This window comes from Mustela nigripes, chromosome 16 (genome assembly GCF_022355385.1).
Source record: "Mustela nigripes isolate SB6536 chromosome 16, MUSNIG.SB6536, whole genome shotgun sequence".
In the NCBI taxonomy this organism is placed as follows: Eukaryota; Metazoa; Chordata; class Mammalia; order Carnivora; family Mustelidae; genus Mustela; species Mustela nigripes.
Window position 1 is genome coordinate 11,862,386 of NC_081572.1, and position 26,841 is coordinate 11,889,226.

Genomic DNA, 26,841 nt, shown 5'->3' on the forward strand with positions numbered 1-26,841 from the left:
AGGGTGTTGATTAGCCTGACGTCTAGACTAAGCTTGCTTCTAAATACAGCAGAATCTGAAGCAACATCTTGGGCTTTAAACATACGCCTGGTGGAAATCCTTGCTTAAAACTGAAATCTCCGGAAGAATGAATTTTCGACTGACCTAGATGTTGGTGAAGGATCCAGATTTTGAAATTCCTTTAGTCTTATGTTACAAATTCCAGCTCTCTTTCTCCATGTGAGGTAAACAAGAGGGTCTGAAGTTTGACTCAGTTCTTAAAACAGTACAGGGAAGAATGTTAATTCAGGTCAAAATCTGGGCTATTTGATTTTTACCATTCCAGCCTATGCCGCAGTTTCCCAATCAAGCCTCCAAGTCCAAGAAGCACTTCAACCGGTGAAAAAAGGTTTTACCTAATTATCTTCTTCTCCTACTTTGAAATGACCAACTATGTATCTTTTTTTTTTTTTTTTTTTTTTTGGTCTTATCAAAGGGGCCGCTGGGACAAAAGCACATCCAATTTTAAGTAAGCTTTAGTTAGCAGACTTAAAATTGATCATGCATTTTAGTTTCAGTAACTTGCAATTTCTACACACTTTGATAATTCACTTTAAAGAGCAAACTGTCTTTAATGACAAGGCTTAAAAGAGACGACCTTTCTGAACAAAATATGAAAGCTCCGAAGAGACTGCTCTTTTAAGGAAACTATGAATTCAAATGACCTTGTGTTCTGAAACTTTTCTCCAACCACGTTTGATGTTTTACCTTTGCTTTTTACTCTCAGAACGAAAGCTAAACCACCACTGCCTTCCGTGGTCGGGGATGCACTTCAGTAAGAGGGCTGTTAATTGTTAATTCAAACTCATAGTTTCTCTCGTCTGCACTTTCTCTGCAGACGCCTTTAATGAGGTTGCGCATGACGACGGGCATATGCCCGCTTCTGAGGAATCCACGGTTACTAGGTGACATTACAGGATAACGCCTGAATCCAGCAATTTCCCTCGAGTCACAGCCGATTCTTTTGTACAAACTGCGAAGCCAGTCGACCCATTCTCTGTCCCCGACCCCCACCCCCTCCTCGGACCTTTTTGCTCCATGGTGCCGCCGGATGGCTGCCCTCTGAGGAGTTGATTGTTGAGTGGGGAGGTTGCAACATCAGGGGTCAGACCCCTGAAAGGGCTCGCGCCTTGGTGACGCAGAAGTGGTAGGACTCCAACAAAACCGTGACACGGGCAGAGGAGGGACGCCTGGCCTGCGCGTTAACCTTCTCCCGCGCTCGACCCCACGGCTGGGTAAACATGCGCACCCACGGCTTTCCTCCCTACGGGTCGCTCCCAACGCCTTATCACCCCCCCCCCCCCCCCCCCCCCCCCCCCCACCCGCGCCCCCGGCATCCCCCCCCCCCCCCCCCCCCCCCCCCCCCCCCCCCCGCCACGGACGGTCGCACGCACAGGTGGGTGACTCAGGTGCAGGAGCCAAGAACGACGACTTGACATGGAACTGGACGAGGTACTTGGGCTGAACAATCGATCTTCCACCAGATAAAAGCAGGGATGAAATCTTAGATGATTTTATAATAAGGCACAATGTTTATAATTCATTTCCTGAGCACTTGCGTGTCCTCCCAGTAGCCATTGATATGCCCGGGGCTCTGTTCAGGAAGGCTTTTAAAGGTGCCAAAGGCAATTTTTCTTTCCCTTCTTTTATCAGAGGACATTCCCCAAAACACGAGTGTCGGCCGCCCAGTCCTATCACACGCAACCAAACGGCCCTAAAGTTTCAGCGCGCTTACTCCCAGACTCATGCGACAAGCACCAGAAGGGAAACAGGATCTGGGGAATGTCAAAGGTTCACCAGTGTTTGTGATTTCATAACCCTTGAAATAAGGAAAAGAAAGAATAGCAGGCAACTTTCCAAAACACCTACTGATATTTACTCATGGAAAACAAATATTCTTGAGTGGGAGTTCCAATTCCAGCAGACAATACAATTCACCAAGTATTTTCACTTCGGGCAGCTAATCACCTTACTCACGAAATCTGTTGAGCTTCAACCTGTTTTTCACCGTCTGTAGAGACGCACTTACAAATTAATCGTGTAGCCTTAATCTTTCCCGTTGGGGCGCTACATCACAGCCTGAGTACCCACTGTCCTCATTGGGTAGGTGGTTTTAAAAGCATCTGCTTCAATTTTGCTTTCTTCAAGCCGGTGCTATAATGTGTCATAAAGGCAAGGAAGGCCCGAGCTTTCGAAGGACAGGCGCCTCTATCCCACAGGAGGTGTCGGGACAGACGTCACCAGGCAGAGGTCATCTGGAGTGGGGAGGCAAGGGTTTGCACCGACGGCCGCGTCTATGCCGCCCCTGGCCTGGCTTTGGAAGTGGCGTAAAACCTGGTACTTCCTTGCCATGTCTGGTCCCAGTTACACTGCAGGGAAGGGAGGCTAATCCTTGGACGGCAAACAGCAAAGATGGGCGTGGGGACATGCACGAGTTTTGAAAAAGCACACAGAAACGCTCTGCCCTGTCCTGTTACAGAGAACACGATGGTCACGGCCCTGCCCGCCGTCCGGCTTTTCCGAGCTTCTCCGAGGGCCCACGGCGCACACCACGACCGCCGAGAGAAGACCGAGCGTCCACCCACTGCAGTGCAAAATTGCCTCGGCAAACGCGGCTGACCATTCAGCATAGGACACACACCAATCAGCAATGACCAATTAGAGTCAATGTGCTGATTGGCCAGTTGGGTGGAGACAAATTTCCAATCACGGGAACACCACCATATCCGCAGAGGAAAACGGGACCAATCACAGCTCATCTGCCACCACCTGCCACTGGCTTGCGTGTCCTTGGGACACACCCCTATGCTTTTAGGTTTTCTTAAAGAGCACCAATTAATAGGAAAACGAAAACCACCACCATAAAAAGAGAAAGCAGAAATAAAACCATGGCTACTACATAAAATTCTTACACCACTCTGATGTCCCAGGGTCAGACGACGCCAATGCGACAACTCCTTAAACTACTATCCGAGGACCCAGCGATTTTTATTCTAAATAAATGAATGGATGTGATCTCCGATGGGACACAAGGTATTTTCCCCCAAAGTGCAGTTTGAGATAGTCAGGACTTTTTAGGGAAAAATACCAGGTACGGGTCATGTTTATTTTGGCAAATGAGGTGCAATAAAAAGTAGAAATAAAATTGATAAGTACAAAATATAATGTTTTAATAATATATGAACATGAACATGAGAACGACATAAGCATGTTAAAAACTGTGATACGATACTACAAACGTGATTTTGATCATATGGAACCGGTAAAATTCTATACAAAAGCATCAACAGGGCATATTACGAGAAATCATTTCTTTCCTCAATATACGCAATTCTCAGCACACGCTCAAACGCACGCGAATATGGAAATGTGAAATAAAGGAATGTTAAAAAAATAATAACTTAGGCAGACACAAATAAAACCACCCCAAAGCATATGAGTGATGCATGTGTTTATGATCTTAATTACATTTAAGTATTAAAAAATGCCATTGATCTCACAGTTTACAGTATCCAAGTCTTCAAACCTGCTGGAAGAAATCCACAGTGTGGCCTGGACAGTGACGTCCACTGCCCTCGCCCTGAGCTACACAGGTAAGCCTTCCTGCGGTTACCTGAAAATCAAAAGACTCCGTTAACGATTTTCTCCAGGTCTAATGGGCATGTCAACGATAAACGAGGTCCTAACTCGGGAGGGGCTGGATAGCAGTGAAAAAGGTATTTGATATCAAAATTTCATCATTTATGCCCAGAAAGGATCTGAGCCCATCTGTACCAGGCAACAGAATCTTTTGAAAGGTGAATGATTCACAAGGTCTTAACTTCTAATCCAATGCCAAATAAGTGCTTTGGCCTTTCACTGCACGAAAAGGGAGGTTGTCTGACTGACTTAGAGCAGGTTAATGTAATCTATGTCCGTGATGTCTCTCTCTGGGAACCCTGGACTAAAAAGGCAGCCTGCGAAGCACACGCTGAGGGTACTAAAGTCACGGTGTTGCCACACCACCAAGCCGTTTATCTATTTTGGGCTGGAGAACATCTGTAAGCAGCGCCAAACCTCCAGGGGATACGGGCCTTTGAAGATGTGGGCTACCAGGCTGCGGATTGCATCACCTCGCTATCTTAAAAGACGGTCTCCTTAACCCTGCAACTGGGCTTCAAGACAATGTCTTGTCGGGACTGTGCAGGGGAGGCCCAGACTTGTCAGGCACCTGCGCGTCCTCTCATTCTGCTCTGATCGTGCTAAGCACAGTGATTATGAGAGGTGGGTGGCTCTTCCAAGATGGGCTATTTAATTTACAAAATCAGTATTTTTTCCCCAAAATTGATACTATGTGTAAGGATTGTAATAAAAACCCTACTGTCAACCCAGGAGACTCACAGGCGCCAGCAACAGAAACTAATCAGAAGGCCTTAGGAGAGTGGGGCTGTACCTTCTGCCTTGGTATGTCGTCAGCTCTTCTTGAAGGACGGATGCTCTCTTCTGCAGAAAGTTAACCTAGAGAAAGACACCGTGTATGAGCAGAGGAGAATGTGGCTGAAAGGGCATTGGGGTGTAAATAACGTGGCTCCCTAGATAACAGGCAGAGGATTCGTTGAATGTCAGTGTTGTACTTGTCACCTTTGCTCACACAGCATCCTTCTTGAAAATCCATCCGAGCCTAGAGAATCCATCGGATCTCCTTACTGTGGGGCCATCTTGGTCTGGCCCCAGCCCGTCCCGGGGGCCCCATCTCATCCTCCCCACCATCACCACTTTGTACACCATGTCCTCCCGGCTCCTTTGCCCTTTGGCATGGGCCATTTTCTCTCTTTGGAATGCCTGGCTAACCATCTTCCGTTTATCCTCCACTGTCACCTCTCCTACTGACTTCCTGGACGCCTCCCCAACCGCTCCCCGCCTCCTAGGCAAAGTCAGGGCCCCTCCTCTGGCCTCCTACTCCTGCGCTCCATTATTAGTACTTCTTGAACTGCCTTGGGGTTATTTGTTTTCAAATCACTGGAGAGCTCTTCTGGAACAAGGAGGATGTTTCTTCATCTCTGTGTCCCCAGCTTCTTTCAGGGGGCTGGGTGGGACGCTGGTGTTCGCCAGCATGTGACGAAAGAAAGACGGAGGAGAAAGCAAAGTACTGTCTTCTGGAAACCTCAGTCCGTCCTGGGGCGTCCCTGAGGTTGGAGAGGCGATGCTGGTAGTGGAAAGAGCCCAAGCCAGAGTCGGGCCAGCTTGGATTCAAGTCCTGGCTTGGCATTGAAGGCTCTAGGGAAGTTACTTGAGCTCTTGATGCCTCATCTGGGAAATGGGACCGATGGCAGCTGCTTCCCAAGGTTAGGAGGAGGCCGTGATAAGCCCAGTAGAAGCCGCATAGCACATTCTCGTGAATCAGATCTGCACAGTGTGGTGTTTTGGGAAGCATACATTTCTATATAGTATTAAAGATCCCTGTATTGGGTATGACTTCAAAAGCACCTTACACAAGCAAATAGAAGCGGTTTGGGGGTAACTTCTACTCTGGCTCCATGTAATCCAGTCAGCGGCATCCCATCATTTCAGAATTGTTTACCTTTGCCACTTCTGAACGGAAACCATGGCAACGGTGGATTCTGAAGCCTAGTTAGGCAAGAGAACACAGCCGGCAGAACAGCGAACGTGCTTGCGCGAGAGGATGTGGGTCCATATCCAAGGGGTCCCCGTCGGTTTCGCTTACTTATGATACCACCCCGGTTTTCACTCCAGCCCACTGCTCAAATGACCCACGGGACGATCGATGATGTTGACAGATGCAAGGGTCACGCCGATTCGGCCTCCCTCCCCCACCCTGCTTTGCAATCGGAATCCCAGCAATTTTCAGAAAATACAGGCACCTGTGCTTTCAAACTAAATCTGCACACTCCCCGGCCGGCCGGCGACTCCCCTGCGCAGCTGCCAGTGCTGAGGCCCTCACGCAGCTGGCAGCCCTCTCTTTCTGGGTCAACATCCGGTTTTCCGAGGCTGAAGTGGCTTTTATTACAGCGAAATGATGTGAATGATAACAGAAGCCCCGCAGGTGGCTATCACGTTTCTTTTCTTAGTTCTTTTCTTCTAAAAAAAACCCAGTCCTCTGAAGGTGCCAGGTCCTCCACTGCTGACCCCACGGAAGCTCTCCCACAAAGTTAATGGGTAAACCACGATGCAAGGGGGAGATTTAACCCTTTCTGCGCTAATGCTTTCCTGCAGTACTTAGGATTATAGGCAGCAGCGGAGGCAGGAGCAGAGCCAACCGTAGTCCACGGAATGATAAATGATGGAATGAACATTTCATCTTCAGAGAAGAGGCTTTGGATGGAGGGGAATACACACGGGGCGGCCGACATTGGCTGCCCGCACTTTGTCCTGCACATTCTAAAGAGCGTATGCGAATATCATCAAATCCTACCGGTTCATAAATCAATTTATTGAGCACCTACTATGTGGCAGGCACTGTTCTTGGCACAGAAAACCAAGACCGCTTTCCTAGAAAAAAGTATGATTTCCTTTTTTTTTTAAAGTTTCTTTCTTTCTTTCTTTCTTTTTTTTAAGATTTTATTTATTTATTTGACAGACAAAGATCACAAGTAGGCAGAGAGGCAGGTAGAGAGAGAGGAGGGGGGGAAGCGGGCTCCCTGCTGAGCAGAGAGCCGGATGCGGGGCTCGGTCCTAGGACCCTGAGATCATGACCTGAGCCGAAGGCAGAGGCTTTAACCCACTGAGCCACCCAGGTGCCCCTTTTTTAAAGTTTCTTAACAGAGACATGATTTGCAAATATTTTCCCCTATGCCATGGTTTGTCTCTTCAGTTTCTGAATGTTGTCTTTTGAAGTATAAAGTTTTAACTTTTAGCAACGTTCAGTTCATCTGTTTTTTTCTTCTGCTGCTTGTGTTCTTGGTGTCACAGCTAAAAAAATAACTCCCACCTAACCTAAGGCGCAGAGTCACTCCTTGATCTAAGAAGACTTCTTAGAGTTTTCTTCAAAGAGTTTTGTAGTTTTTTAGCTCTTGCATTTAGGTCTGTGACCCGTTTTGTGCTCACTTGTTGAATTATCTGATCGTCCCAGTGTTTTTCTTTCCATTTTCCCTCAGTCTTGGAACATTGGGAAACCATCTGACCAAAAAAAAAAAAATCTAAAATATTTATTTTTAATATATCTATTATATTTTTCTATCTCTATCTATCTATCTATGAAAGGTTCCCCCTGAATCTCAGTTCTGTTTCATTGATCTCTGTGTCTATCCTTTTGTCAATATCACACTGTCTTGATTACGACAGCCTTGTAGTGACTTTTGAAATTGGGAAGCACGAGCCCTCCAAATTCATTCTTATTTTTTCAAGATGGTTTTGGCTACTCTGGGTCCTAGCTATTATTTTTCATCCATCTCAGTCATATGAGGATTCTTAGACATATAAAGGGAACATGACTGTTTTAGGGGAAAAGTGCGTTTTAGGTTCCTAAGTGCATTTGAAATGGGAATGTGTAGATTCTTTCCCAGGTTAGACAGACTAGCAGTAGATCAGATGTCAGACCAATAGATCAGACTAGCAATAGACCAGATTCTAGAAGTACCTGGAGAAAACTGATGCTGGAAGTTGTGAAATAATTTTAAGCATCTAAATTTATACCCATCGCCTCTCTCACACTGTATTTCATAACCTATACCAAGAACTACACATTTTGGCATGAAATATTTAACTGAATTGTTTGAATACCCTGTCATTATCCTGCTTGGGATTTAAAATGCATCTTGTTGTGTCTAACAACCGTACAGAACACACCAGAATAAAAATACTAATTTAACCATGGTTTCTGTTTCTCTGCCCTTTCGCACAGTCAGGAATCCCCCACTGTGCCAAGCGATGGCATTTGAGGCCTGGTACCAAGAGGAGCAAGGGGGAGCTGTATGGGAATGTGCGCTGTAAATGAGGGAAAGTAACCATAACTGAACACTTCAATTTCACGGGAGCTCATAAGAAAGTCTTATTGAGACAATGAGTTCCAAAACTAGTAAGAAAAACTTAAAAAAAGAAATCCAAACAGGGGCACCTGGGTGACTCAGTCGGTTAAGTGTCTGCCTTCAGCTCTGGTCATGATCCCAGGGTCCTGGGATTGAGCCCCACATCCCATCGGGGTCCCTACTCAATACAGGGGTCGGGGGGTGGGGTTCTGCTTCTCCGTCTGCCCCTCCCCCAGCTCATGCTCGCTCACTCTCTCCAACAAATAAAATCTTTTAAAAAACCCAAACAAAAACCAATTCATCCTCAGTTGTACCTTATGTTATGTATGTTACTACATTAATTTCTGGCATCAATTCAGAATTAAGCTTATTTGTGAGTCTGTTTTCAGTATATACACACCACCTGAACCCTGAGGAAACACCTTGATTCTAGGAATTACCTGAGACTTCAGGGAGGAAATGGTGTCTTCCAGTTCTTGTCTTAGAGACGCTGGCATCAACCCTTTGAATTTGGTTTCATATTCTTGTCGTATATAGGTTATCTAAAGTGAAAAAAAAATGACAGCTTACCAATTCTTCCACAAAAATGATTGTTTTACATTTAAAATAGTAAATAATAGTATCTATTTATCACAAATGTAAGTTTGCTGCATGTGGCCAATAAAGACAACAGGAGACAGAGTTACAAACTGGAAAGGCACCGGTCTGCCCTTGCGAGTCTGGGACAGAGCCTGAAACACCTGTATTCCTTGAAAATCCCTCTTAATACAATTTTCAGCATGTGATAAGTAAAACACCTGTTGTCTCCTCACCACTCGTGATATCACACTACACTGACCTTTTCCTGATCAGGATGTGGCTTACGGTCATGATGTGCTGTGATCTGAGGACAACTCATGCTATGTTATTGTTTTGATTAAGACACTCCCTCCAACTGGCTAGGTATGTGGGTGCCTGAGAGAACAGACAGGACAATGAGAACAGGAATAAAGAAGAATCTGTGCAGCTGTGCCTCCAAGAGTCCACGGTCTTGCCATCATGAGGGTCTTTGGCTCCTGGCCTTCCCTCTCCCTCCAGAACGCAATCAAGCCTGGGCTCAGCTAACTGACGGATCCCTAGGCTGGTAAAGCAGAGTTTGGTGGCTCACACATTCATCTCCCTAAAAGCGAGGAAGGCAGAAGAAAGGTCTTTGAAGGGCTACGTCTGTGCAGGAGGGAGAGGTACATGAGTGTGAGTGTGTGTGTGTGTGTGTGTGTGTGTGTGTGTGCGCGCGCGTGTGTGTCTTGGTGTCTTTCTCCTGTTGATTTCTCTTCCTCCTAATCTGAGATGCAACAGAATTAAAAAAAGCTATTGCATGTAACTTAACCAAATATTAAAGCAGAATTGCACAGTATTCCATAAATGATTCATCGGACACATCTGAAAATAAGGTAACATACTATGAAAATATGTGCAACTGAGCTCAGTTAGACAAGTCTGTGCATTGATTTACTGAGGATAATTTAAAATGATCAGCCTTTAATTCCCAACTTTTCTTAGACTAAACTGAATTAAGAAATGTGTTCTAACAGTTCATTTCATTATCCACTAAAATCCCACTGCAAATGTTCTAGAATATGATTTTTCAATTTTTGGCAAAGTGTTTCTTGACATATGTTATAATCTTGTGATTTACACCTAAAAGGAAAAAGAGAAATAATGAAACAGGATCTCTCCCCATGATGTAATATTTGATTTTTCCCACCTTCTCTTCTTGGACTCAAGTTCAATAGCTAGATCAAAATGAAAGGCACATGCAAAGCAAAACATATGCTTTATAAACCAGATTTTAAGGGCAACATTTGCTGAGGGTCATCAAGCTACTATGTTGACTAGATTTTTCTATTGTTCAACATCGGCTCTGAAATTTTGAGCTACTACTCCTTCAAAAGGGACTTGTGTGTGCTGACTGTCTTGTATCCTTTTTTGGTTGGAGTATCTTCCCACTGTCTGCACATTTGTAAGACCACTGAGCTGGGTATAATAATGCGCAGCCCCACTTCCTTTCCCTGAGGACTTTGGTGACTTTCTTTGCAATGTCCTCTGGCATCATGCGTTCCTATGAAGTCTGAAGGTGGCTGGGTTGTTTGCTGTAGTGAAGGTGTCTTTCTTTCTCTGCTTGGATGCCCATGTGATTTTCTTTTTCCTCGATTCAGGAACTCCACTGGGGTATGTTTTGGTTCTAATGATGACCACTTTTCTTGGGACATTGTGTGTGCCATTTCCATCTTTTCTTGGGGCCGTCTTCCCTCAGTTTTAAGTACTTTGGTGGTGAAGGCCAAGCCCTTAGCTTCTGTTAATTCTCATAGTTTCTCTTGACTCCCTTGTCCCTGCTTCACTTTTCATATCTGATGGCTTCCTCCTACTGGGGGCTGGGCCACAGATAGCAGAGAGCGGTGTGTGAGCAAACCTGCCCTTTGATCACCCAGTCGCATCACTTTTCAATTCAGTAGGCTCTATTTTCTAACCTTTTATGAGGACCTGGGCATTTCCACTTCCTGTCAATTACTCCTTTCTTTTTATGATTTCAATGAATCTGAGTAAACTTAAATGAGCTCTTGGAAAATCTGAAGTGACCTCACTTATGAATGAGACTATCGACCAGGAAAATATTACTACCCTGAATCTTTAAACCCATATCCTGAATTTGAAAATCATTATACCAAGCAGAATCCTGTTACTTTAATAAAGTCATGGAAAACTTTAATCTGTTTTGCTCTATTTATAAGGTCAATAATGTTACTACCAGCAAACATTTATGGAGTGCTTCTGATGTGCTGGATCCAATCCTAAGTGCTTTAATAAGTGTGAATCCTTCTGACACCCCCGCGAGGTAAACACAGAGAGGCGGGAGAGTCATGACGGGAACTCAAGGAGTCTAACAACTGTCAAGCACACATTCTTAGCCACATGCCCTGCTGTTTCTCAAATAACCTTTTCAAATATTGAGATGTTTCTTCCAGCCCCAAAGGAAAAGGACACCACAGACACAACCGATTAAGGAACTTTCATCCATTACACACTGGTGCTCTCCCCAGTAGAACAGAGGCCAAGGAAGGGGGCGGGTGCATGACTGTCCTTCCAGACGTCCATCTGTTCTTTGCTTTTTTTTTTTTTTTTGATGACTACAATAACAACAATGACAATAATAATTCATTCCTCATACTCTCCCATTGGTTTAAAATTTTAACTGAAGACTAATTTAAAATAATCTCTACAAATGCAATGCACTTATTTCCCTAAACTAGAGGTTCCATAAATCCCCCACAGAAGCACAGTTTTAAGGTCCAGCCAGTGAAGGCTGTATCTAAGTTCGTCACATGGCAAAACGAGAAAGAGGAAGGAAATGATTAGCTTATATTCCTTCATATCACTTTGGACTCCTGCTACTATTTTTCTATCCCCACCTTTGACCCGGGATGTGTTTGAGGGGGAATATTGAGGGGGTGATAATACTTATCTATAGACTAATCAGTCTATGAACTGCCAAACACGCCAATCTCCCTTCATCTTCCTGCCTTCCCACATTTCCCTTGTGGTCTGAATGTGGCCTTACAACAGATCAAGGAGCCAGAGGAAGCCAAGCTGATTGGAGCAAAGGGTTTGATGGACGTACAATTCCTTTAACTACGGGAAACGAAAGTTCTTATATATAAATCTATCTTATTATTAGGTTTGAATATTCAAATTTTCATTAGCATACACTGTCCAATTATACTAGTGAGGGCGGTATTAGTTTTTTAAATGCAGAAGCATTCAAAGACCATGCTCACTTGAGTAATCCTGGAAGGGCATTTTCAGGACTAAAGTTTTGGCTCTTTTTCACCCTGCCTCAGCACTCCCCCTGTCCTCTAAAATCGCTGGGTGTGATTATCTTCTCTTCCACGTTCCTCAACCACCTCATGCCAAATAGACATCAGCCTCCCCGTCTCCCTTTCCTTCAACCTTCTTTCCTTTAGCAAAGGAAAATTAGGAATCGTAGGATGTCATGACGATGACATGACATTCCTGTAATGTAGTAAGACCCCTGGGCGCAGAGGGGGAAGAGTGTAGGTATAACACAGCACCCACGTGACCAAAGACAGCTGTGCCCCGCGCCATGGCAACAGATCGTCCGCCTTTCCCTCAAAAGCACAGCGCTGACAGTATTTCCCTTAATTTTTAAAAAGGACCATGAAGACAGAGAACATCCATAACCGGAGTTCAGTGTTACACTCAAGTAAAACTTAAAGCCCGGGAGATCGGCCAAATTTGGATGAACCAGAGTCTACTGACCATACAGAATTGGCAGTTAATTCGAGCCAATGGGATCTCTGGAGACCAAAAACCCAAAGTGATGGTTGAAAAAAGCGAACCTGGAAAACCTTACAATTGCACTGAAAATACAGGAGGAGAATGAAAGCACATTTTGTGGTGTTTTTATTAAAAAACATTCTTAACTAGTCATGTTGACATGTCAAAACCATGTGAAACATGTCCCCCTCCTGTGGTATAACAAAACAACAAGTAAGATGGAAGCCTGCAGCTTAGGGACGGTGTCTCAGCCACGGGGTATTTTATTGTAAGCTTCCACGAGCCAAGATGGCATTCACTTCTGAAGAGGTGAGGAGAGGGGAGGCCACTGGTGCCCACTGGGATTCCCATGTCACATGTCCCTGCACAGTCATTTGTGAATTGTTTTCTGAGTTAAGAGTGAAGCATTTTGGGAAAATGACTGTGCCTGATACGACTTTACAAAATCCAACTGAGAATTTTGGGGCTCAGCAGAGGAAAGAAGGAACTGAGTCAGACTTCTACTGATGGCATCTCTAAGCGACTGCCCCACTTTTCTGCGTCGCCCCAGGACCATCCCAGTCTGGAATGCCTTCATCTTACACCCGACCCACGGCAATACCGGGTATGTTGGTTTTGATTTTGGATTCAAATTTTCTTAACATTTGAAATCAGGGACACCTGGGTGGCTCAGATGGTGGCGCGTCTGCCTTTGGTTCAAGTCATGATCTCTAGTTCCTGGGATCGAGCCCCACATCAGGCTCCTGGATCAGCAGGGAGCCTGCTTCTCCCTCTCCCTCTGCCCTCCTCATTCAAATGAATAAATAAAAATCTTAAAAAAAACTTACAATCAAAGTAAAATCCTTTAGTGAGACCAACAAGGTCCCCCACAATCTGGCCTCTATCCACCTCCCATCCTCCATCACGGGACGGTCCTGTCACTTCCAGATACCAGGTTCGTTGGCTTCTTTCTGTCCGTTCACCAGGTGCCTGGGTGATTTTCTTCACAATAGGCCCTTTTTCCTTTTCTTCTGCCTACTTCCTGTCCCATGCAATAGTCTTCCTCAGTTTCCTTTGGAGAATGGGGGCCACACCAGCCCTCTCTTTCAAGCTGTGACCCACTCTCTTCTCATTTAGCTGGCAAGGAGCCCTCTCAGCAGTCTTGTCTGCAGTTACTCCTGGGACTTCTCTCCCAGCTGCCTCTGCCTGCTGATGGGCTCGGGACCCCGTACTGGCATCACTCTGGGGTTCTGTTCTGTTTCCAAATCACATGTGGATGTCCATCCTGCTTTTGACTCTGAATACATTTTGCTTTTCTCTATTTTTTTTTCAAGATTTTAAAATTTATTCATTGGAGAGAGACAGGGAGAGTGAGCAAGTGCATGAGCAAGGGGGAGGAGCAGAGCAGGGAGCCCTAAGTGGGGCTCGATCCCAGGACCCCGGGATCATGATCTGAGCAGAGCGCAGACACTCAACCGACTGAGCCACCCAGGTGCCCCCATTTAACTTTTCTCTTTCTTTTTTTAAATACAGTCTTAATACCTCCCTAATACAATAAGAACCCAGACTCTGGAGCGGGAATGTCAGAGCTGAATCTGAGTTGGGTCCCTAACTGCATGCCTTGGGAAGGTTAACTTCTCGGTGCCTCAGTTTATCTATCAGGAAAATGGGAGTTATAAATTCTTGAGGCTGCCATGAGATTTAGGTAATTTAATATATATAGAAGTTTTACAAGAGTGGCACTTAGTAAATAAATGTTCAATAAATGTTAGTTATCATTACATCATATAATGGAGACTATCCATATATATTTCATTACATAATATCTACGTATATTATGAATTACACATATATATATATATTTTATTTAACCAAGCCTCTACTACTATACTTTTTGATTTCTGATTATTTGCAATGCTAGAAATCCTCATAGCCAATTATTTGCATATATTCGCAATGAACTTAGCCCTTAAGGGCTCCATTTAAGTCTCTTTTCACATTAGTATTTACGGGTTGAGAAAGTACATTATGACAAAAGCTTCTAGGAGTTCGGGATTGATTTTAATTGAATTTGGATTTTATAATTAAAATCATCAACATATCTTTGGAAAGCAGTAGTACCTATTTCTGACTTGTGTTATTTATCCTGGGTACTGACCGTGATTGGCGTATATGTGAGTTTTCTCAGAGCCTTGTCAATAGCTCTGGTTCACAGGTGGGGAATCCCTGAAGGAAAGGATCTCAGCTTAGAACTCCCTCTCCATCCTGCCTGGATTTCTATCATTTAGTTATATACGGGAGCGTTGGGGGGAATTATCAGATGCTTCTTCTTCTCATTGTGAATTCGTGTATTCAGAGCTGTGTCCTAACACCTGGCTTAGCTGAATGTCGTAAAGCAAACTGAGTTGGATTGTTGAGTAAGTTGCAGGGGGTCAGAGAGGAGGGAAAGAACAAGAGGTAAATTTGAAGCGTATATTCCGAGAGCGGCTGAATACGGGTAGGCACTACAGTGGGGGGTTTGGAGTAAGTGGAGGACATCAAAAGGACGCTGGGCTTCTGAAGGGTGGTGACAGGCAGGTAAGAGGTGGGGGACACAGAGAGGAAGGTTACTGGGGGGATCTGATAGAAGGAGAACAGAAACACGGGGGATGTTTCTCCGCAGAGGGCCTTTGTGCACCATAAAGTTTTTGCATGGGCTTTTAGGGGTGTGAGTATAGGAAACTCATTGGTTTGATACTGAATTCCAATGTGGTTTAAAGAATAAGAATGAAAGACATTGTAGTAAAAGATGATGCCAAAAAAATGTTCCAGTGCCGCTGAGAAAAAATGCTCTGCCTTCTAAGAAATCTCATTTTTATTGGGGTTAAGGTATTATGCGTTGCCACAGCAACTGCCAAGAGAGATCCATTCTAAGGAAGGTGCTCTGCGGCTGAGCTGGTGCACTTTGATTCTCAAATACAAAGTGAAAGTGTAGAAGGAACCATAATTTTCTCAACAATCTTCAAAATATTTCATTTTCCCCTCTTTCTTCTATATGGTTTTATCTTATGGTTCTTTATTCCAATGGGGGTCCCCTTAGACAGAGGCAGAGGCTCATAGGGCTCCCTCGTTCCGTGTACATTGGGACCCCAAGCCTCCCAGGAAAGGGGGTGGCTGATTAAGGAAGCCGCCATCCTCAGCCTCTCTAGTGGGAGGAGAGAGCATGAACTAGTTTCTGGAAAGGGTTGTGGTTTTAGGAGGAAGGAACAGTTTTCTGGTACTTTGGAGAAAGCGGTGGCCTGAGGGTGAAGGCAGTGGTCTGAGCCACGCACTTCAGTTAGCTTTGGATGCTCTAAATTCAGCTGCAGGTAGTCGAAGAGATTCCTGACCGCAAAAAGAAAGCCAGGTCTCATAAGTCTATTCATAAGAATCAACACATATAGAAAAGACGGGAATCAGGTATGATAATCAGAGGCCAGAAAATGACCAATAAACTACCCAACTCTGCCCACGAAGCAAAGACCTAAATACATAAGAAGACTGAGGTCGTGGCAGGAAATAAACAAGCATGAATATTAAAATTTTGGAGGACATGTGCCCATAAGCGGTACGCCTTCCCTCCTGATGTCGGAGAAAAATCCGAAACCCTATTTTAGAGCTCCTAGAAACAAATGTGGCCTTTAGAGGTACTCATTTTGAATTTCACAAGATAATGTGTGGTGGATATTTGTTTCACCCTCTAAGCACTCATTCGAGAGGCTTCTGGGTCCTGGAATACACCCCTCCCTTCACACAGTCGCATGCACAGAGTATGTGATAAGGCCTAGCCAGTCATCATATCACATTCCCCTTGTGCTGGGATCATCTGGTGCCTGGGTCCATGAGCCAAGTTGAGGTAACCAGAGTCACCGAGAGAGGGACAGGGGACCAACCCTCTCACCCACTAGACTTCACCCAGGGGATGTCATTCTGGAGTTCGCTGGCCATCTTGCTACCACGAGTGAAAGCTGGACTGAGAGGGGAGACAATCCCGAGGAAAAAGCCCTGAGAACTGAAGAGAGAAACCGGGTCCTTTGTCCAGCTGACCCCGAAGTTCGCCCTGTCCTTTAGATTTCTCAGTTTGGGTTGCATTTTCTGTCACCTGCAACTCAAATGGTCGTGATTGAAACAAGAGAGAAAAGGGAAAATATTAACTTGCATCTACGTGTTGTGTCTGTTTGACAAAGGGTCAGCAAACTGTGGCCTACAGGCCAGGGCTGGCCCACCACCTATTTTTGTAAATAAAGCTTTATTGGAACACAGGAATGCTCATTGGCTTACCTATTATCGGTGGCTGCTTTTACATGACAATGGAAGAGCTGAGGGTTCTGACAGAGACTCCACAGGTTAAGCTTAAGCCCCTGCACTCGACTGAGAACCACAAAGTGGGCCGCACGCTTGTCCTGCTGTCCCTCCGACTGCGGCCGACAGCATTTATCTCGGGGCGTGGCACCTGGTCGCAGCTCAACAAACATTTGCTGAGTGAATGAATGACTCAAACTTCACAGCGCCCTGTGCTAGGTCCGTCTTGTCTTCAGACCACAGGAGCTTCAGAATGTCTAGATTAAACAAATCACAAAACCTTTCCCGTAATACCAAGAGTAGATTCTGTCTGTGAAGACCATGACGGTCCTGTGGTTTGTAATCAGCGCCGAGGCTGCGGATAAGCAGGCCGGCTTCAGGGCTGAGAACATCGGAGGCAAACCCTGGGGCCCGCAGGGCTGCTGAGATTTGCCCTGAGGGAGGGGAGCTGGCTTCATCCCTGTTCTGTTCCTCCCCTGCTTCCTCAACCACCAGACTGCCTATAGGGTCGCCACATTAGATGACCCCTGCTTCCTAGTGTGTGTGTGTATGGGTGTGCATTTCTCCTGAAATTAAATGCTGGTTCCTTTCTCACTGCAATATATTATTTTGGTTTCTAAATGCTTGTCTTCTGAACAATACCATCGCTGGAAGCAGAGACTGAGAAAGGCGGCATGGGGAGCCTGGGGAGGTATGTCTTGGAAAACGTGGACACCGGGAGGGTCGAGTTTACGGGAGTTAAAGGGTCGCAGCATGTCCACTTTACTTTGGAAGATCCACCTCTGAAAGGGTTTGAAGAGAACACTTTGGGGAGGGACGGGGTGGTTTTCACTGTTCTCCTCTCGGAGAGAGTGGGTCAGCCCTTTCTGCGTGGGGCCAGACTTCGTGCAAAGGTAGGGTCCATCCACAGAGGACCAAAATCACACCCAAGGCGGGGAAGAGAAAGGCTCCTGAGACTTTTAACTGACTTTCTTAAATAGAAGACCCATGAAGACGTACGGAGCGACACTGATACTTGGTATGGCTGGTCAGGGTTTCGGAGTCTATTTGATATTTACTCTTCATGCCCTGAAGTAAGGTTGAAATACTTGGCATATGGTAAACGCTCAGCGAACATTGTTCTTATGAGTTAATGACGAACAGAGCTATGGTTGAACTGGTAGTCGAGTCCCCGAAATTATGGAGGGCAGGAGAAGCCATCGCTCCAAGTTTTGGTTGAATGTAACAGAAAATAAAGAGAAATCAACCCTGACACCTGCTATGGCGGGCACCGTACAGAGGAACGGGTGCATCACCTTCCACCTGTGGTCAAGATGCCATTCAGTCCTTCCAGAACACTTGGAGACAGATAGTATCACCCATTTCACAGACGAAGAAATAGGACCACAGTGACTTACTGCTAGAGTTGGCGCTGACACCAGACATCTAAACCCGCACTGTGCCCACTCACGGTTGAGGGCCCTGGGAGGTGGTGGGGGATGAGGAGGATTTATCTGGAAATATTGCAGAGAGAAGTCAGGAGAGGAACAGCCTGAGCCTCAGGGACAGCGGGAGTGGCTGGAGTGATCTAGGAGAGTGAGCGCGCAGGTTCAAAGGCAAGGCGGTGGGAAGGTCCGATCACAGATGCTGACCCTGAGCTGGCTCGCAAGAAACAAGAGTGAGAGGTGAGTTGAATGAGAATCCAGGCCTCAGCCACGTACCCAGACGAGCCGTGTCCCTGGAGAGACAGGGTAATGGGTGGAGCGAGCCTGTCTGCGCGTGGGTGGGGGAGGAGACACGCTTCGGGTTGGCATTTACTTAGTGTAGGGGCTGGGAGATGCTGGCGAGGGGAGGCCGCCGTGGAGCTGACGAGAAAGGCCGAGATTGGAGGCCTGAGAGCCTGGGCTGGAAGAGCACGTGAAGCCTCGGGAAAGGAAGGGCGTTCTGGAGGGGAAGGAGAGGCTAAGAACCCCCCAGCAGCAGAGGGTCACCCACGAGGGGCTTCCCCGCGCAGGGCGCAGGAGAAGCAGAACCAGAGACACATCAGGAATGGCAGGAGAGGTGGGCTGAGAGGCAGCAGGGTGGGGAGCACGGCTTTGGGTTTCACAGGCAGGGGCGGCCGCGGGGAGGCCAGGGTCCACGGGCATCACCTGCCCCCCAGGTGGCCAGACATCTAGACCGCCTGGCAGGCCCGAGACACGTGGGTGAACAGCGACGCTATATGAATGGGTTAGGATGGAAGTAGTTTGTTGATAAATACGTTGCTTCCCATTTTAAAGCGAGGATTACAGTAGGAGTATCCGCATCTGTCCTTCCCTTAAATGTCACTCCGAACACCTGACCTCGTCTGAGACTTCTGACCTGCTTTGAGGGCATTGTTCAAAAGAGGCAAGCTATGACTGCTCTTTCTTTTCTGCATATTTAAACTCTTGACAATTATAAATAAGTTAAATCTCTCCCTCAAAGTACCAATTATCTCCTTATGTCTGAGAAGGCATGTCTTGCCAGATAGAGCATTCTATACAAAACACAAAATAGAAATACAAAGGCGGTCATTGTCCCACTGGTGCCCCGGGATTTACTTAGGCAGTTCCAATTAACACTAATGAGGATTTTGTGCATGAATCCCCTTACCTCCCAACGAATGGGAACAGAGACCCCCCCAACCTCAGAGCAGACAATTTCAAAACACCATTGTAAACAGTCACTGACTACATTCATGCGTCGTTCACCTTTACACAGCAGAGATAAAAGGAATTTTCATTCAATTAAAAGTTAGGGAACGTGCAGTTATCCAAAGACCCCATTCAGGCGTTCTGAATGACGACGGTCGGGATCTGGATCTGGCCAGCGTTTCCGGGTGATTACTCCGTGCAGCTCTGTGTGGAGTGGAGAACGGGTTTTGTCCTCTGGAAGCTTGCACGTTTGACATCGGACATGTCAAAAGGAGCTACATAAAGACATAACTGAAGCATCATGGGCCAAGGAAGGGAATCGGAGAGACTGATCGCTTCTCCGTGGGCTAGTGGGAGTCTTTAGAGAGGGGATGAGACCTGGCTGGGACTTCGTGGAATGAGGAGGAACTTTCTGGACGGAGGAGAGGGAAAGCGGGAGGCACGCAGGTGAGTGCGTGTGGCGAGCTTCGGGTCAGCCAAGGGGTCGGGTGTGGATGGGGGTCGTGCAGTGGGCAGGGGGCGAAGGAGGCAGGTAGAGGCGGCTCCTCGTTGTTGTTTCTCTCCTTCAACTGCTTGTTGCCCATTTCTTAAAGATGCAGATCTGACCACGCGGCCTACCCCCCATCACGAGAGCTCTTCAGTGACTTTTTCTTTTAATCTATAGACCAAGGCCAACCTTGTTGGCACCGGTCCTCTAAGAGCCTTCTCGGCTGATCTTGTTTCCTAAGGCTGTCCTCCAGGGGGGACCGTGCACTCCACCCCACCCCCAAAATCCCACGCCCTTTTGTGCCTCGTGCCTTTGCACATATCATTCTGTTCTCTCTTCTCCCCCTGACCAGCTGGAGCGCTCCTCACTGTTCTCACACGGACCCTCTCGCTGGGACACCTTTCCTTAGTTGTCCAGGCAGGCCGACCACTCCCTCCTAGTACACCTGCAGGCCTGCCGCATCTAACAGCGGGCGGTCATCACCAGCGGCGGCTGACAATGACTGTTTTCTCTGTGTTACGCGCCACGAGCATCCTTCCGCATATATTTTAGTTTATCAACTCTCCCTTCTAATTCCAGGGGGTACCTGCAGGACTATTTACATATGAAGAAACAGCTGAGCGGCTGTATCTTCGTCACAGCCACTCAGCTAGTTAGCAGGTGCCTTAGGACCTGTATCTAGGTCTTCCTTACCCAGGGCCTCTGTTTTACTTCATTGTCACAGGGTAATTATTTATTCACTGCTTTCTCCTCTTAGTCTGTGGGTCCCCTGAGCATAGGTTCTATGTTTTAACTGGAGGTCAATGTTATTGAAAAAGAAAATAAGATTACCTCATTATTGAGCTGAAGCTTGAAAACATTATATAAGGATTGTTTTTTTTTACCAACATACAGGCATTTCTACCAGCCTCTTATGCAGGCTGGAGTTTGCACGAAGCAAAACACACTTGACCGCATACTTCTGGGCTCTACACCTGCTCTAGGTCCGATGGAGAAATGGCCCAAGAGCAGCTCACATTTAGTGCGAGACAGACGGGGTTTCTGTTTTCACAAATCAGACACACTGGTAGGAATATTAAGTTGGCCTGGTCTACTGAGACATATGCAACAGTAAAATTTCTGTTGGAAATAGTTACATTAAAGTATCTTTTAAAAAACTTGGGTACATTGTTCCTGTCTTCAATAAAACCAACACAACCCCAAGAAACTGTGGGGAGATTAGCAGTCCGTTAGACTGAGCAAGAGGCTTCCTCTTCTAATCTTTTTTTCATTATTATTTGCACTAGTGTGCTTTTCCAGGAATGTCTCGGTACATTCTTTATAAAACTGTTGCCCAGATCTTTTCTAAAACACATCAAACCAACAAAGGTCAAGTAAAGAGCAGGAAGATTTTGTTCTTTCAGTTGAAGACATTTCTTTAATATTAAAAATGTACTGAAATCTAGAAGCATATTCTGATGATGTCTGAAAAGAATTCATGGTGGAGAAGTCAAGACACAAAGGGAAAAGCTCTCGACAAGCATTGCTGGCTGAGAGATCCTCATTGGGACAGCTTTCTTCTTTACTTCAAGGACAGACAAAAATCACTATTTAAAAATAGAAAAAAATTTCCTAAACATTAAGTGCTGATATTATGACTAGTGTTATTCTTCATGCTTACTGGCCCTCAAGGTAAAATATATTATAGCGAACATTTCAACCACCTCATTTATATGTGAAAACAAACAGGAAGAATGGCTTTTCTAATTCAGATTGAATTCTAGGGGTTTTGTTTTTGCTATTTATTTCCAAGCTATTAGAGGCTGCTGTCAGATCTTTCTGTGTGGCTCGAGTGCCCAAGTGGGTTGCTCAGAACTCTGTAATCATTTTACTCCCCTCTTTATCTTGTACATATATTTAAAACCAATGGTGGCAGCAGAAAGTCTGAGACTTGGGGGACAAGGATACCACTTATGTTGCATCACGCTAACTTTTTTTTTTTTTTACAGCCTCAAGAAAATCTTTTTGTGATAGATTTTCTTTGAGAAAATTAATCTTGCTTCCTCCTGGCCTTAAGAAGATTAAAAAAAAAAAGATTTTATTTACTTGACAGAGATCACAAGTAGGCAGAGAGGCAGGCAGAGAGAGAGAGAGGAGGAACAGGCTCCCCACTGAGCAGAGAGCCCGATGTGGGGCTCGATTCCAGGACCCTGGGATCATGACCTGAGCCGAAGGCAGAGGCCTTAACCCGCTGAGCCACCCAGGCGCCCCGCCTTAAGAAGATTTTATTTCATTTTCTTTTTTTTTTCTTTCTTTCTTTTTTTTTAAAAAGGTTTTATTTATTTATTTGTCAGAGAGAGAGAGAGAGAGCGAGCACAGGCAGACAGAACGGCGGCAGAGGCAGAGAGAGAAGCAGGCTCGCTGCAGAGCAAGAGGCCTGATGTGGGACTTGATCCCAGGATGCTGGGATCATGACCTGAGCCGAAGGCAGCCGCTTAACTGACTGAGCCACCCAGCATCCCTCTTTTTCTTTTTTAAAGGAGATTTTAAACAGGTGGGCCCAAGTCCCTGGCAAAGTGAACCATTGTCATGTTCAATGATCTTGGAAAAATTAGGGTTGTTGACTGCAAAATTAGGTTACTATATACTTTAAATGTCCCGTAAGGCAGAGCACATGTTTGATGGGATGAGCACTTTCGGAAGTGTGGGTAGCTCAACTGTGTTGCTGGGCCGCGTGCCGTGACCAGAAGCAGCCTGGGAGAAAGGCGGGCGGCCAGTTTGGCGATATGAGGATTAGGAGAATTAAAGGGTGGCTAGGCTTGGGCACAGGGGCCTTTAAACTACTGTCTGAGAATTTCTGGGAAAACCTTCACATCTTCATTTAAACAATTCTATGCCGATGGGATGCAGGGCCTTTTGGGTGGTCTGGTGGGAATGACTAGGACCAGAGCCACTGCCTCCGGGAAGCCTGGCTCTGAACTGAAGTGCTCAGAACTACCCCCCAGACACTCTGTGCCTGTGCTCACCTCTTCGGCTTTCCTGATGAGTGCCGAACTCCTCGTCCTTCCCAGTACCGGCCCATGCCCAGCCAGGAACACAGAGGAAGAATCAGACTCTATCTCCAAGGAGTTTCCAGTTTTGTTGGGAAACCAGAGTAGCCCACAAACATTACACATTCAGCTATGGGGAAATGGAGCATCGCAGAAACTTGGAAAAAGAGATTTCTGTGGCCTGAGACAGCCTGGGCAGGTCAGAGGGGAGCAGGTGGGTGGGTGTTCAGCTGTACTCCCCAAGGCAAACAGCAGCTGGCTGAGCAGACATTTGGCAAAAGGAGATTCCGGGTGAAGAAAAACGCCCCGTGAGCATGACTGGCGCGGAGGCCGAGGGCTTGCTGAGCGGAGGCCGGCCTGCGGGGCTGGGGGCCGGGACACGAGCCTGGAGAAGTCATCTGACCACAAGAGCCCTCGGAATCGGGCAGAGGAATCTCTTCAATCAGGAGAAAACCCCACAGCAGTGGTATTTAAGGAAGAGTAGTTAGAGATGAGAAGCAGGGACACCAGCTAGGAAGAGGCCATTTCCTCCAAACTCGGGGTGACGGGGATTCCGAGATGACAGCCAGGAGGGTGGACAGGACGAACAGAACTGAAGAGGAGGGAGAAATCACACGACTCGGTGATGAGATGCTATCAGGCGTGACTGATGGAGGAGGCAGAGGCCAAGGCAACAGCAGGCATAGGCTTCCTCTCAATCCTGCCGACACGGTTAGGGATGTCCTCCCGGAAGGGCTATCTCCACACCTTTGGCCTCTTGGTTCTCGCTGGTCTTAGGTCAGCTGGGCTGCTGTAACACAACTCCACAACCTGCGTGGCCCCCACACAGGCATCTACCTCTCTCGCTTCTGGAGGCTGAGAAGTCCAAGGCCAGGGAGCCAACTGTGTCAGGATCTGGCGGCCTTCCTACGAATTTGGGGGAGACATCAACATCCAGCCCATAATACCACTTCACTTTTTTTTTTTTTTTTTGAGAGAGAGAGAGAGTGCAAGCAGGGGTGGGAGGGGCAGAAGGAGAGAGAGAAACCTAAGCAGACTCCACACTCAGCTTGGAGCCCAGTGCAGGGCTCGATCTCAGCACCCTGAGATCATGACCTGAGCTGAAATCAAGAGTCAGATGCCTCACCGACCGAGCCCCTCAGGCACCCCGGGACTACACCTCACTTTGAATGATGACCATTTCTGCATTCTAGATCATTGTCAGCCACATTCTGCTTGAGTCCCGGGACTACACCTCACTTTGAATGATGACCATTTCTGCATTCTAGATCATTGTCAGCCACATTCTGCTTGAGTCACAGCGCCTTTTCACTTGCAAGCCCGGCCCTAGGAGCTGCTGAGACGAAGCAGGTCAGGACAGGAGGCACATTAGCCACTGAGGCCCAGCGGCCGGAGACAGTGGAGTTCTCTCTCTTTAGCGGACTCAGGACCCAGTGGCCCTAGGCCCCAGGCAATGGTGGTTTGCTTCATTAACCCCATTGGTTTGCATGAATGGCCTTTCCCCTCTGCCTTCTCTGCCCCAGGCCGCTGCTAGAATTAGAGCTTGCGGCCAATGAAACCAGGCCCAAGACTGCTTTGGTGGAAAGTGAACTTTCTCTCTCCTGTGGATTTGAACCTGGAAACAAAGGCCGGGGAAGTGCTAGCAGCTACCTTGCAACCACGAGGGGGACGGCCTGCAGACAATGGAGCCAGCAATGCGGACACAGAGCTAAAAATGGAGAGAGAATTGGCTTTTGGTCACATAATTCGAGTAATTGGATTAAGCCTCCTTTGAAGCCAATACCACTTCTCAGTTATAGGAAACAAAGCGTTCTTACTGTTTCAACCCGTGTGAGTTTCGACCAGCTATTTCTAGTGGATTACTTGACAGGGGCTGAGATTCTCTGACAAGACTCTTGACTTGGCACCAACGAGCTGACCCAACCCATCAGCAGCAACAATGGCGTGAGGAGGGCCACTATTTAAAAGTCACCACACTCACCGGCCTGGATCCTTGGGCTCTGGACCTCTGCCCCAAGACCCACACCACCTTCTGCACCTCCAACTACCTTGCCCCTGCCCACCCCCCACACCGTTACCTGTGCTCCAACTCTGCTTACCCAAAGCCTCTCTACTTTCCCAATCAGTGAGTTAGTTCCTGTGTGGGCTCTCTGGCTGACTTAAGCTAGACTTTCCACACTAACATCTGATGTTACTGGGTTCTCCGGGCCAAAGCCCAGCTCTGGGAAATGCCCACCACCTGCTTTCCCCAGCCAGAAGCTCTCTTTTGCTGCTGCAGAAAGTCAGCAACAATAATACACACACACACACACACACACACACACACTATTTTGATAGGGTCAACTACACATTCATGCTATTTAACCTCAGTGGACCTTCTCCATTGGTGGCAAACCTTTGGCTGGCCTCTGTTGTACACTGGGTGGTGGGCCTTTTCCACATGGCTTCTAGCTCACGAGAGACCCACACGCCCAGCAGCCAATACTGCTGACGATCTGCCCATGACTGGCCTTGCTGTAATTCAAGCCCTGAGGGCACCTGTGCTCCGTCAGGCTGTGGGTCCCACCTGGGGAGCAGCATGGAGAATAACTATTCAGAGACAAGGGGTTCAGTTATTTGCTGTGGATCTTGATTGATGCAGACCCTCAAAGCAATAATTTCAGAGAACAAGGTCGAAGTCGATAAAATAAGTAGACGTGATTAAGGGCAAAGTTGCTTTAAAGCCAGTGCCGCCCAATCTCCTGAAAACAGAACCAAACTGCCTCCGAGAGAAATTGCTTTTGTCTTCACTAAGAAGCACTAATAACCAGTAATGGGAGGCTCGATCGGTAATTAAAGAGAAAGGACACTTCACCTCTGAGCTTTCCGAAGCAAGGCAATATTCTTTCCACATTACGAGAGTCTGGCAAGACGTAGTCAAGGTACTCTGGTTTCTTTGTACTGTTCTCCCCCTTTATTTCAGATTTTATATGGATGAAACACGATGAGTAATTCCTTCTCTTTGGATCTTCCAGGATATTATTTAAACACTGGCATCTGGTCTCAGGGAAATTTAATGCTAAGTCAGAGAGGAGTATTTGAAAAAGACCTGACATCTGGTTTTGTACTACCCATCCCTGGAAGTACACAGCGAGAGCCGAAGAAATGACTGCATTGCTGGCTCTCGGGTCCTGGTGCTGGTGGGGCTGGTGCGTTTGCTGTAACGCATACCACAGCGTTCCCTTTTATAAAGTGAGGGATTAGTGCCACCTTCTTTGTAGCAATGTCGTGACCTCTATAATGCTTCTTAAATTGAGGACAATGATGGACCCACCAAGCCTCAACACATGATTTAAATCTGATCTGACAGTACTTAAACCCAGAAGTCCAGAAGGCTAATGGTTGAACAAGCTTGGGAAAATGTCCAGGGAACCAAATGTAGAAGCCCAAGGACTTACGGAGAGTAATCACAACTTCAGGGCAATGGGGTAAGGCAATAAAAGCATATTTTCCGAGTTGGCATCCATTATAGGATTGACTTAAACTGTGGTCCCACTCTGATGTACTAGAAAGAAAAAAAAAAAAAAGCCAACCAGACAAAACCAACAAAAAAATCCCAAACAAACCCCCAAACTCTAGAATCCTATATTCTTTTCTCTTAATACCTCTATAATTTATTATATCACAGATACGCATTTTAAAAACATTCTGACTTTTATGCAAAAACACAAGGCCCATTGAAAGGAGTACAAGAGAGACTCGCACTTAGCAATGGGAATTAGGGTAAGAATTAATTCCAGGAACAAGTGTATTTCGTATTTCATACATTCGGGCAGACAAAAGTGGAAAGCACGAAGGCCAGCTTGTCTTATTTGTACACCGAGAGTAAACTTCACTTCTGCGACAACCACAAAGAACGAAACACACAACAATGCAGACATCGAAGAATCTGTCCGGCCTGGTGGTCAGTCAGTCCAGCATCTGCCACCACCCGGAAGTCTTGGCACAGCAGCCACCCCGCCCTTCAGGGTGGGGCCCGAAGCCCAGCACCCCATCCT

The 26,841-nt window shown here is 46.5% G+C and overlaps 1 protein-coding gene across 7 annotated transcripts in view; it reads right to left on the reverse strand.

The window, feature by feature from the left end:
• CEP112 (centrosomal protein 112) overlaps positions 1-26,841 on the reverse strand; it is a 461,470-nt gene that overhangs the window by 49,467 nt on the left and 385,162 nt on the right. For 6 of the 7 annotated variants that reach the window (XM_059380609.1, XM_059380606.1, XM_059380608.1 and 3 more), the window contains 3 exons: positions 8,444-8,545; positions 4,472-4,536; positions 3,189-3,652 (listed from right to left, as the gene is read on the reverse strand). In XM_059380609.1, coding sequence (XP_059236592.1) covers positions 3,649-3,652; positions 4,472-4,536; positions 8,444-8,545 — 171 coding nt within the window. In that variant the 3' untranslated portion in view covers positions 3,189-3,648. Of the gene's footprint in view, positions 1-3,188; positions 3,653-4,471; positions 4,537-8,443; positions 8,546-26,841 lie in introns of those variants that run through there. The other variant, XR_009400487.1, reaches the window with a different exon arrangement.